The sequence below is a fragment of the Haliotis rubra genome, unplaced genomic scaffold, assembly GCF_003918875.1.
Source record: "Haliotis rubra isolate DU_JTF1 unplaced genomic scaffold, ASM391887v1 Scf232, whole genome shotgun sequence".
Lineage (NCBI taxonomy): Eukaryota > Metazoa > Mollusca > Gastropoda > Lepetellida > Haliotidae > Haliotis > Haliotis rubra.
In genome coordinates this window covers 14,313-26,779 of record NW_025766359.1, presented here as the reverse complement: position 1 = coordinate 26,779, position 12,467 = coordinate 14,313, and the positions used below count along the sequence as shown (strand labels likewise).

The 12,467-nt window shown below is 39.6% G+C and overlaps 1 protein-coding gene across 1 annotated transcript in view; it reads left to right on the top strand.

Moving 5' to 3' along the window:
- Positions 1–11,659, top strand: part of LOC124278146 (beta-galactosidase-like) — a 43,835-nt gene extending 32,176 nt beyond the window's left edge. The window contains exons 11-17 of the mRNA XM_046713881.1: positions 2,219–2,293; positions 5,610–5,699; positions 6,069–6,176; positions 6,570–6,704; positions 9,434–9,542; positions 9,821–9,947; positions 10,780–11,659. Of these exons, the coding sequence (XP_046569837.1) occupies positions 2,219–2,293; positions 5,610–5,699; positions 6,069–6,176; positions 6,570–6,704; positions 9,434–9,542; positions 9,821–9,855 (552 nt within the window). The 3' untranslated portion in view covers positions 9,856–9,947; positions 10,780–11,659. The remainder of the gene's footprint in view (positions 1–2,218; positions 2,294–5,609; positions 5,700–6,068; positions 6,177–6,569; positions 6,705–9,433; positions 9,543–9,820; positions 9,948–10,779) is intronic.
- The last annotated feature ends 808 nt before the right edge of the window (positions 11,660–12,467 follow it).

The window sequence follows — 12,467 nt, the reverse complement described above, 5'->3', positions numbered from 1 at the left end:
ACAGAGACATCTGTGTGACTCATGGTGTACATACTAAGCAGTTACAGAGACATTTGTGTGACTCATGATGTACACACTTAGCGGTTACTGAGACATCTGTGTGACTCATGGTGTACACACTTAATGGTTACAGAGACAACTGTGTGACACATGTACACACTTAATGGTTACAGAGACATCTGTGTGACTCATAGTGTACACACTTAATGGTTGCAGAGACATCTGTGTGACACATGGTGTACACACATGGTTACTGAAACATCTGTGTGACTCATGGTGTACACACTTAATGGTTACAGAGACATCTGTGTGACTCATGATGTACACACTTAGTGGTTACAGAGATGTCTGTGTGGCTTATGGTGTACACTTAATGGTTACAAAGACATCTGTGTGACACATGGTGTACACATTTAGTGGTTACTGAAACATCTGTGTGACTCATGGTTTACACACTTAATGGTTACAGAGACATCTGTGTGACTCATGGTGTACACACTTAGCGGTTACAGAGACATCTGTGTGACTCATGGTGTACACACTTAAAGGTCACATGCAATGTAAAACACAACTTTGCAGATTCTGATACCTTTCGGTATGGACTTACCGAAACAAATCGTCAAAAATACAAATTCAACTTATAAAGTTGAAAAATAACGCGATGCAAAAAAACGTGCGAAATCGGAGTTCAAACGATTTACTAATTTTCCCTCGACTTTTCGAGGGAAAACTGGTTTCAACAGCTGGGCTGCGCTCATAGCACGTGCGCAGTGAAATAGGTTCGCGCAACTTGGAAGCGGGCTGTCCGGTGAATACTCGGTGAAGGCTTTGGTGTGAGCTATTTTCCTAATGTTTTGTTGATATCTCACAGGCGAGCTTTTATATGTTATGACAGTAAATAAACTGTTTATATAATTTCATTTGTCTATTTCACCACACGTTCTTCTTACCGAGTCACTTTCTCAGTTCGATACTTAAAAGCAATGTCATTATTTAGCGTTGACAGAATTTCTAACTGTGATATAGATATGTCGTTGTCACAGACAAAACTCAATGTCTTGTTTTATTGACACCTGTGTGTCTGCCTGCCTGTCTGCTAATGACAATATTCAATACACAACTGCGATCACTGACCACATGCAATTTGAACTTAACACCAATCAGGCTATACACCATAAAAAAACGCATTGATTTATGACCCGAGTTCGGTCAGTCACATTATGTAATTACACAGACAGGCAGGTGTGATACTTGAACACATGACATGTTATGATGTCTGTGATTGCAAAATGTTATACACCAAAAATGAGCATGTATTTACAAAACCCAATATCTCTATATATACACACACAATGAGCTGTGAGGGCATTCTGCAAATGAACCAGCCGTTACACTTGAGTGCACACCCACCCGCTCTGACTGGGTTCGGTATCCCGGCTGCTTCGTTTCTTGGAGGGTAAACCAAAGTACACAATATTGCACTTTTGATTTGCGATTGTACGCTTATAATTTTGTTTATATGTTTTTTCATAACCAGCAATGTATATTATATGTCATGAATAAGTGATAATTGTGTTTTCATTATGTTTGATTTTTTGGTTGCATGTGACCTTTAATGGTTACAGAGACATCAGTGTGACACATGATTTACACACTTAGTGGTTACAGAGACATCTGTGTGACACATGGTGTACACACTTAATGGTTACAGAGACATCTGTGTGACTCATGGTGTACACACTTAATGGTTACAGAGACATCTGTGTAATACATGGTGTACACACTTAATGGTTACTGAGACATCTGTGTGATACATGGTGTACACACTTAATGGTTACTGAGACATCTGTGTGATACATGGTGTACACACTTAATGGTTTCAAAAACATCTGTGTGACACATGGTGTACACACTTAATGGTTTCAAAGACATCTGTGTGACACACATATTGCTGGGTTATATGTGAGACAACTGTTAACTGTTAATATTCACATTTGATACGTGAGTAATGAGTGAAAAAAAAATTAAAATTACAATCTTTAAATTCTCAATAATTTCTGGTTGTACTCTAGAAAGTTGTGGTCCATGCTGTCCCAATATCGGACCACCTCTTCTTTCAATTCAGCAATATTCCTAAAATTCTCAATAATTTCTGGTCATACTTATATATTTAAATATGCGAGGGTGCCTTTCCTTATTCCGCCTGGTCTTGTTTCAGTATAACCCTCTACCACCTGAGCCGATCCCCCAAAACACTCCAAAGTGTCCGTATGGAAATGTGCAGATGGATTTTGTAAGTGGAGTGTGACATACTGTACATAATGTTTGAAGGGAGCTCAACATCATAGATAGCAAATATGTATGTCACTGACATTGGATCAGTCTTTATTGATTGTTTTCATGATTGAAGATTGCTGTGTTTGGTGGTATTCTGCAGGGCTTGTGATTCAGGGGTGTCTTTTTATCTCCCGTATCTTTATGTCCACGCTAAGAGTGTTGTTACAATGTGTACCTTGTTGTACGACCTCTAAAAGTGGTTACAATGTGTACCTTGTTGTACAAGCTTTGAATGTGGTTACAATGTGTACCTTGTTGTACGAGCTCTAAATGTGGTTACAATGTGTATCTTGTTGTACAAGCTTTGAATGTTGTTACAATGTGTACCTTGTTGTACGACCTCTAAAAGTGGTTACAATGTGTACCTTGTTGTACAAGCTTTGAATGTTGTTACAATGTGTACCTTGTTGTACGAGCTCTAAATGTGGTTACAATGTGTACCTTGTTGTACGAGCTCTAAATGTGGTTACAATGTGTACCTTGTTGTACGAGCTCTAAATGTGGTTACAATGTGTACCTTGTTGTACGAGCTCTAAATGTGGTTACAATGTGTACCTTGTTGTCGAGCTCTAAAAGTGGTTACAATGTGTACCTTGTTGTACGAGGTCTAAATGTGGTTACAATGTGTGTCTTGTTGTACAAACTCTAAATCTGGTTACAATGTGTACCTTGTTGTACGAGCTCTAAAAGTGGTTACAATGTGTACCTTGTTGTACGAGCTCTAAATGTGGTTACAATGTGTACCTTGTTGTACGAGCTCTAAATGTGGTTACAATGTGTACCTTGTTGTACGAGCTCTAAAAGTGGTTACAATGTGTACCTTGTTGTACGAGCTCTAAAAGTGGTTACAATGTGCGTCTTGTTGTACAAGCTTTGAATGTGGTTACAATGTGTACCTTGTTGTACAAGCTTTGAATGTGGTTACAATGTGTGTCTTGTGCTAGCTTCAAATGTGTTGTACAAGCTTGAATGTGGTTACAATGTGTATCTTGGTTGTGTACACAAGCTTTGAATGTGGGTTACAATGTGCGTCTTGTATGAGTTTCAATGTGGTTGCAATGTGTCTCTTGTTGTACAAAGCTTTGAATGTTGTTACAATGTGTACCTTGTTGTACGACCTCTAAAGTGGTTACAATGTGTACCTTGTTGTACAAGCTTTGAATGTTGTTACAATGTGTACCTTGTTGTACGAGCCTCTAAATGTGGTTTACAATGTGTACCTTGTTGTAATGAAGCTCTAAAATGTGGTTACAATGTGTACCTTGTTGTACGAGCTCTAAATGTGGTTACAATGTGTACCTTGTTGCACGAGCTCTAAAATGTGGTTACAATGTGTACCTTGTTGTCGAGCTCTAAAAGTGGTCATACCGTGTACCTTGTTGCACGATGAGGTCTAAAATGTGGTTACAATGTGTGTCTTGTTGTACAAACTCTAAATCTGGTTACAATGTGTACCTTGTTGTAATGCAAAAAGTGGTTACAATGTGCGTTGTCTTGTTGTACAAGCTTTGTTGTACGAATGTGGTTACAATGTGTACCTTGTTGTACAAGCTTTGAATGTGGTTACAATGTGTGTCTTGTGCTAGCTTCAAATGTGGTTACAATGTGTGTCTTGTTGTACGAGCTCTAAAAGTGGTTACAATGTGTTCCTTGTTGTACGAGGTTTGAATGTGGTTACAATGTGTGTCTTGTTGTAACGAGCTTCTATTGTGGTTACAATGTTTGTCTTGTGTACACAAGCTTCAAATGTGGTTACAATGTGTGTCTTGTTGTACAAGCTTCGAATGTGGTTACAATGTGTATCTTGTTGTGTACACAAGCTTTGAATGTGGTTACAATGTGTGTCTTGTATGAGTTTCGAATGTGGTTGCAATGTGTGTCTTGTTGTATGAGCTTTGAATGTGGTTGCAATGTGTATCTTGTTGTATGAGCTTTGAATATGGTTACAATGTGTATCTTGTTGTATGAGCTTCGAATGTGGTTACAATGTGTGTCTTGTTGTACGAGCTTCGAATGTGGTTACAATGTGTGTCTTGTGCTAGCTTCGAATGTGGTTACAGTGTGTCTTGTTGTGTACATAAGCTTCAACTGTGGTTACAATGGGTGATCAAATGTGGTTACAATGTGTGCCTTGTTGTGCTAGCTTTGAATGTGGTTACAATGTGTGTCTTGTTGTGCTAGCTTTGAATGTGGTTACAATGTGTGTCTTGTGCTAGCTTCGAATGTGGTTACAATGTGCATCTTGTTGTGCTAGCTTCAAATGTGGTTACAATGTGTGTCTTGTATGAGGACCGAATGTGGTTACAATGTGTGTCTTGTATGAAGACTGAACGTGGTTACAATGTGTGCCTTGTATAAGGACCAAATGTGTTTACAATGTGTGTCTTGTATGAGGACCGAATGTGGTTACAATGTGTGTCTTGTATGAGGACCGAATGTGGTTACAATTGAGTCTTGTTGTGCTAGCTTTGAATGTGGGTTACAATGTGTGTCTTGTTGTGCTAGCTTTGAATGTGGTTACAATGTGTGTCTTGTGCTAGCTTCGAATGTGGTTACAATGTGCATCTTGTTGTGCTAGCTTCAAATGTGGTTACAATGTGTGTCTTGTATGATAACCGAATGTGGTTACAATGTGTGTCTTGTATGAAGACCAAATGTGGTTACAATGTGTGCCTTGTATAAGGACCAAATGTGTTTACAATGTGTGTCTTGTATGAGGACCGAATGTGGTTACAATGTGTGTCTTGTATGAGGACCGAATGTGGTTACAATGTGTGTCTTGTATGAGGACCGAATGTGGTTACAATGTGTGTCTTGTATGAGGACCGAATGTGGTTAGAGTGTGTGTCTTGTATGAGGACCGAATGTGGTTATAGTGTGTGTCTGGTATGAGGACCGAATGTGGTTAGAGTGTGTGTCTTGTATGAGGTCCAAATGTGATTACAAAACTGTATGAATGATCCTTGGTCAGTGTGACATCAAGGCATAAAGTTATGTAAGCCAGAACAAGTACCTTCAATAACACTGACCTCCAGAAGAAGACAGATCTTCAGTAGCTACTTCATGATAAAGATCTGTTCAGAACTCACATAGTTTGCTCTAGCTATACCAAATCAGGTTTTTTACATGTAAATAAATTGTTTAAGGTGTTTAAAAGTTGTTGTTTACATGTTCACAGTGTTTTCTACTTAACTGAAGAAGCAAACCTTCTCATGTGTAACTAGCTGTTCTCTTACCTAAAGCATTAGTTTGTATGTTTGACATGTCTTCAGATGACAACAATTCAAGGATCTCTTCAAACAACAAGCCCTGGTGGACCGATCAAATCTCGCTTTCCTCTCACCATGGAACAGATTAAGTTTGTGAGTGACAATTTGATAGGTGTACCTCTTCAGCATAACCTTTTATTGTCTGTTATAGTTCACCATAATTTGTTTTAGGTTGTGTTGGAAATATTATTATTCCATTGAGCCAGTTAGTAAACTTTGAAATTGCTTTCTATGTCATGGCAAAATTATAAAGTCATTCAAGAAATGAAAAAAATGTTCAAACTGATGTAAAGCAAATTTTTAGTTCCTTAAAAATGTTCAACAAAACAAACAAATCCTCTCTATGTTTTAACTGAAAAGTTGCTGAGCACTATGTTAGACTGTTTATGTATAAGACGTCCTTAATACTGTTTTTTTGCTTTCATTATTGTCTGCTGAACATATTGCTGTGTCCATTTCCAGTATTATGGTTTCATCCTGTATCGCCACGTCTTGAAGAGCAACTTGACACTCCCAACACCACTCGTGACTAACGGAACACGAGACCGAGGTTACGTCATGGTCAATGAGGTTGGTTAGAAGGTCATTTTATACTGTAGCAGTCTGTATACAGTAAACACCATGTTGTCAGAAGTTATTTTTGCTCTTTCATGCATGACTGGAATAGGTCCCCAGTACCATAAGAACCTTGAAACACTAATGCTTAGCTGTGACATGATTGCCGCGTTACCATCATTGTGTTGATTAAGCTCATATTATTGACCACTGGTTTATGAGGCCCTTAGTCTGGGGATTATCAGGTCCCTGTACATTTATATGCAGGTGCTTGGATGAAGCAATGATAACACTAACATCAGTATACGAACTCTTCACTCAACGTTTAGACACTGGACATGTTTGTACATTGATACAAAGGATACCAAGATCTTCGTGCAACTGTTTATTTTCTGGGTAAATCTCCAGGTACCCATGGGTATCTTTAACCGGGACCTGACATGGCAGGTGAACATCACTGGGGCTGCTGGCCAGTACCTAGACATTCTGGTGGAGAACCAGGGCCGCATAGGATTCAGTACACTCATGAACTACAACCTGAAGGTAGGTGGCACAAGGTTCTAGAACTTCCTCATCCCAAACATGGACACTGTTGCTCATGTATGACTTTATGTTAAAACTGCTTGATAATAAAACATTTCGAGGAGGAACCATGGCACTTCATTTATTGAAACCATAGTGTTTGATTTATTGGAACCATTGTGTTTGATATATTGGGAACCATTGTGTTTGATTTATTGGAACCATAGTGCTTGATTTATTAGAAGCATTGTGTTTGATATATTGGGAACCATTGTGTTTGATTTATTGGAACCATTGTGTTTGATATATTGGGAACCGTTGTGTTTGATTTATTGGGAACCATTGTGTTTGATTTATTGGAACCATAGTGCTTGATTTATTGGAACCATAGTGCTTGATATTATTGGGAACCATTGTGTTTGATTAATTATGAAACCTGACATTTGATTTATAGGGAAACCTAGCACTTGATGTATGTATTAGAAAACCCAACCAGTGTGCGAAATACTTTCTATATTTTGCTACCCAGTCAGGCTAGCTATGCCTGAAAGTTACTAGCCAACAAAATAATTCACTAGCCCAAAATTTGAATGTGGACAAGGGTTTTCATCATTAAGTTGCTAATATGATGAACATTTTTATCAGGCCATAATCTTAAATGATTTAAAATTGAATTATAACTTAACAAGTCTGAGGGAGTGATATATGTACAAAATGACCTCATGAAAATTCACTAGCCAGTTGGGCCAGTGACTGGAGGTTTGCTGGCCCAACTGGATTATTTCGCACACTGAACCCAACACTTGATGTATTGGGAACCATGGTGCTTGAATATTGGAACAGTCACACTTGATGTATTGGGAAACCTGACACTTGATGTATTGGGAACCATGGTGCTTGAATATTAGAACAGTCACACTTGATGTATTGGGAAACCTGACACTTGATGTATTGGGAATCATGGTGCTTGAATATTGGAACAGTCACACTTGATGTATTGGTAAACCTGACCCTTGATGTATTGGGAACCATGGTGCTTGAATATTGGAACAGTCACACTTGATGTATTGGGAAACCTGACACTTGATGTATTGGGAACCATGGTGCTTGAATAATGGAACAGTCACACTTGATGTATTTGGGAAACCTGACACTTGATGTATTGGGAACCATGGTGCTTGAATATTGGAACAGTCACACTTGATGTTTTGGGAAACCTGACACTTGATGTATTGGGAACCATGGTGCTTGAATAATGGAACAGTCACACTTGATGTATTGGGAAACCTGACACTTGATGTATTGGGAATCATGGTGCTTGAATATTGGAACAGTCACACTTGATGTATTGGGAAACCTGACACTTGATGTATTGGGAACCATGGTGCTTGAATATTGGAACAGTCACACTTGATGTTTTGGGAAACATGGACACTTGATGTATTGGGAACCATGGTGCTTGAATAATGGAACAGTCACACTTGATGTATTGGTAAACCTGACACTTGATGTATTGGGAACCATGGTGCTTGAATATTGGAACAGTCACACTTGATGTATTGGTAAACCTGACACTTGATGTATTGGGAACCATGGTGCTTGAATAATGGAACAGTCACACTTGATGTTTTGGGAAACCTGACACTTGATGTATTGGGAACCATGGTGCTTGAATATTGGAACAGTCACACTTGATGTTTTGGGAAACCTGACACTTGATGTATTGGGAACCATGGTGCTTGAATAATGGAACAGTCACACTTGATGTATTGGGAAACCTGACACTTGATGTATTGGGAATCATGGTGCTTGAATATTGGAACAGTCACACTTGATGTATTGGTAAACCTGACACTTGATGTATTGGGAACCATGGTGCTTGAATATTGGAACAGTCACACTTGATGTTTTGGGAAACCTGACACTTGATGTATTGGGAACCATGGTGCTTGAATAATGGAACAGTCACACTTGATGTTTTGGGAAACCTGACACTTGATGTATTGGGAACCATGGTGCTTGAATATTGGAACAGTCACACTTGATGTATTGGAAAAACCTCACACTTGATGTATTTGGAGTGGTGAAGAAAATTGAACTTGCAGAGAGGGCCAAGCTTGCACAGCTTGACTTTGGAGGTGGACCACCATGTAGGAAGACAGCGTATCGGGAGATAGACAGTAGGATTGTCAGACTGAAAGATCAGCGTCGTCAGTTCCAAGATACCGTCGGCAACCTCATTTGACTTGCATAGTGACTGAATGTTTTTCATGTGATGATAAACTTTAAAACACTCATGTGCTATTTATGACTTTATTAATGTGATTAACAGTTTTTTTCAAGGATTATTTACTTATCAATTTTATACAGATTATAATTGTTTTAATGTCTTTCTGACATCATCAATAAATAATTAAAATGATTATTTTATGTTATTTCATCATTCTGCATGGATTAGTCAATTATCTATCCTATGTAACAGGTAATTACTGAACTATGCATTCAGCTGAAAAGTTTGTTGTTTTAAGCTGTCTAACAACTGGCTGTCTAACAGATGGGAGGACACCAGGTCTGTGACACGTGATAAATTGCCCCTCACAAATTAAAAAAATGGAGCTTTGACTTTTGGTATATTGTAACTTGTGACCTCTATCATTTTGGTCGGATTTTCAAAATGTTGATTATTTGCAGGAATTATTTTTGTTGATAATTTCAAAATGTTCCATTTAGTATGTTTGCATCATTTACAGGGCCTGACGAAAAATGTAACCTTGAATGGAAGCATTTTGGAAGACTGGGAGGTTTACCCAATAACACTTGAGAATATTCGTACTCTGCCCACTTTACCAGACAGTACAGGTGAGGGAGTGTTATACCATAGGCATGGGGATGCATTTCAGTATCAAGATCAAGATAAGCCATGGCACATGGTATTTCATCAATGGAGACAGTAGGTGTTGTGTGCACTCTGTATTAGTGAGGGTTAGCATTTCCACTGTGGGCAAAGTGAAGACATTCCACTGCAGCCATGCACTGCTCAGCACACGGGCCGTTAGCTCCAAGTCAGTTTTATTTCTGAAACTGTGAGTTTATTGTATAACTAGTGTAACCATGGTAACTTCATTGTAAAATTCTAGGGCTGGTCCCAAGAAATCAGCGTCAGGTGACCTAGAGACTCCCTCCATCTACATGGGTAAAATACCAGTGCCCAACATGGCCGGTATGCCACAAGACTCCTACCTGGACATGAGGCCTTGGCATAAGGTGAGTTAGTGCTTCATTGTCTCACAGGAACAGGCTGCTCAGGTACACTGTAACGCCATAGAAGTTTCTACGCAGATAATGGTAACAAATAGAAAGCTAAAAGTTCTATTGGTGTACTACATTTAGTGGATACTGTAGGGACAACAGAGGTTGTGCTCTGCCACTTGGTTTAGATATATTATCTAGGTCTGTGAATTATTATGAATCATATTATGGAGGACGTTAAACATGTGTCTTTGCAGACAATGTAGGTTTTAAACCAATCATACCATTAGGCTCTTTTAACAGAAAATTATGATGTTAGTTAAAACAGTTAAAACAATGTGTGAAGCCCATTTCTGGTGGCCCCCATGCCCTGATATTACTGGAATATTGCTAAAAGCGGCATAAAACGGAACTGAAGAATGTGCTACATACATACACGCATGCACGCACGCACGCACGCACGCAACGCACGCACGCACGCATGCACGCACACACACACACACACACACACATCTCTCTCTCTCTGATCCCCCTGGTCCAGATTTCAAAGTCTTCTTCCCTCGAATAAGAACACCCTAATTTGTTCAGAGATTCAAATCTTATTTTCAATATGGCTGCCGCTGCAGTCATGATGGAAACCTATTTACAGCCATTTGTTTGTATGTAATGTATGTTCCTTATCATGCTTATGTCTTCAGAGTTGCTACAACTGTTGTCGGTACATGTCCCCTACAGCTAGTGGGTCGAGAGTGGGTTCAAAACAGGAGTTGCATGTCATCTTGAGCTGTTTTGTTACCCCAGTGGATGTTGCCTGTTCATTCAGTTCACAAATTGTTTTGGTTCACAGGGTCAAGCTTTGGTAAATGGCTTCAATCTGGGACGCTACTGGCCAGTTGAAGGGCCACAGGTTACACTGTACGTCCCGAAACCTGAGCTGGTGGCGCCCCCAGGGACTAACTCCCTTATTATGCTGGAACTGGAAAGTACTGGATGTCAGGCAAACAGCAGCTGCACCATCAAGTTTGTAGACAGCCCGTTTATCAATGAGACACCAAAGGGATCCACCTTGTCATCACGTGTGGTTCGGGAAAATTTTGACTGGCACAAGTTTCATTAAGGCAACATTGTCAGCTGGTGTTACAATGTGTATGATGTTTGCCATCATGTTTGTATCACACTGTTACAGTTTGATATGCAATAACATTCCACTTACTTGCCTTTTAAAGTAGGGATTTTGTATCAGGTTCTTTTTTAACTTTAAATGTGTTAAATATTCTCATAATATTTTTGCTATCCTTCTATATTGACCTCAAGAAACCAGAGACAATATACTTTATTGTTCAGCAAGATTATTTTACACTTTATATTATATATGGAATTGCAAGTTGACAAGGCAGTGTAAACTATAATGTTTACAATGTATTTTTACATACATAATTGAGTGACTAGTCAAACTCAAGTGACACTGTTAGGGAGATGTGACTCACATTGCTCGTTAGTCTTTTAAAACTCCTGGTATTTAGGCCACTGTTACTGTGATATTTCTCTGCAGTATGTGATGAGCATCACTGATGTCAGTCAATGTCAAGACTCACTGGTACCATATGATGTGATGACGATAGCCTCTGTAGTATTACCATGATGAAAGAAGATAGTGAATATATTTATTGTGTTTATTTTTCATGATTGTTTGTGTGTTGATGCTGTGATTAAAGCCATAAATCTCACTGCATTCTGTCAATTTTCCAAAGAAATTGTTGCTGTTCTAGATTTGTTTTTGTGGCAGCAGTTGTGTTGCTTACCACCACATAGGTGAAGGCACCGCCTCCGTGGTGTAGTGGTTAGAGCGTCCGCTCGGAGAGCGGAAGGTCGCAGGTTCGATCCCCGACTGCGTCATACCAAAAGACTTTAAAATATGGTACTTGTTGGTCCCTGTCTGGCGCCCGGCATTAATGGGTACAACAAGGACTGGTCGGCTCGGAGTCAGTATAATGTGTCTGAGTGGGGTATTCATGCTTCACTGCGGCATGGTATTTCAATGGGCTAGCACTATAAAACCAGCTTCAGTCTGGGCTAGTACAAGCAGCCGCACATACACATACACACGCATGCACGTCGTCATATGAGCGAAATATTCTCAAGTACGACGTTAAACCCAATTTCACCTCACCACCTCACATAGGTGATCTATTCATTACCGACTGAGGAATGACGGAGCAGTGCCCTTGTGTCAGCAGTGTTCTGGCTACGGCAGGTCAGCCTGTAGATATTCACACCTGGAGCAGATAAGCCAGTGAGGTAATCATCCATGTCATTACCAGTTGAGGAATGAGAGAGCAGTGCCCTTGTGTCAGCAGTGTTCTGGCTACAGCAGGTCAGCTTGTAGATATTCACACCTGGAGCAGATAAGTCAGTGAGGTAATCATCCATGTCATTACCAGTTGAGGAATGAGAGCAGTGCCCTTGTGTCAGCAGTGTTCTGTCTCACGGCAGGTCAGCTTGTAGATATTCACACCTTGAGCAGATAAGTCAGTG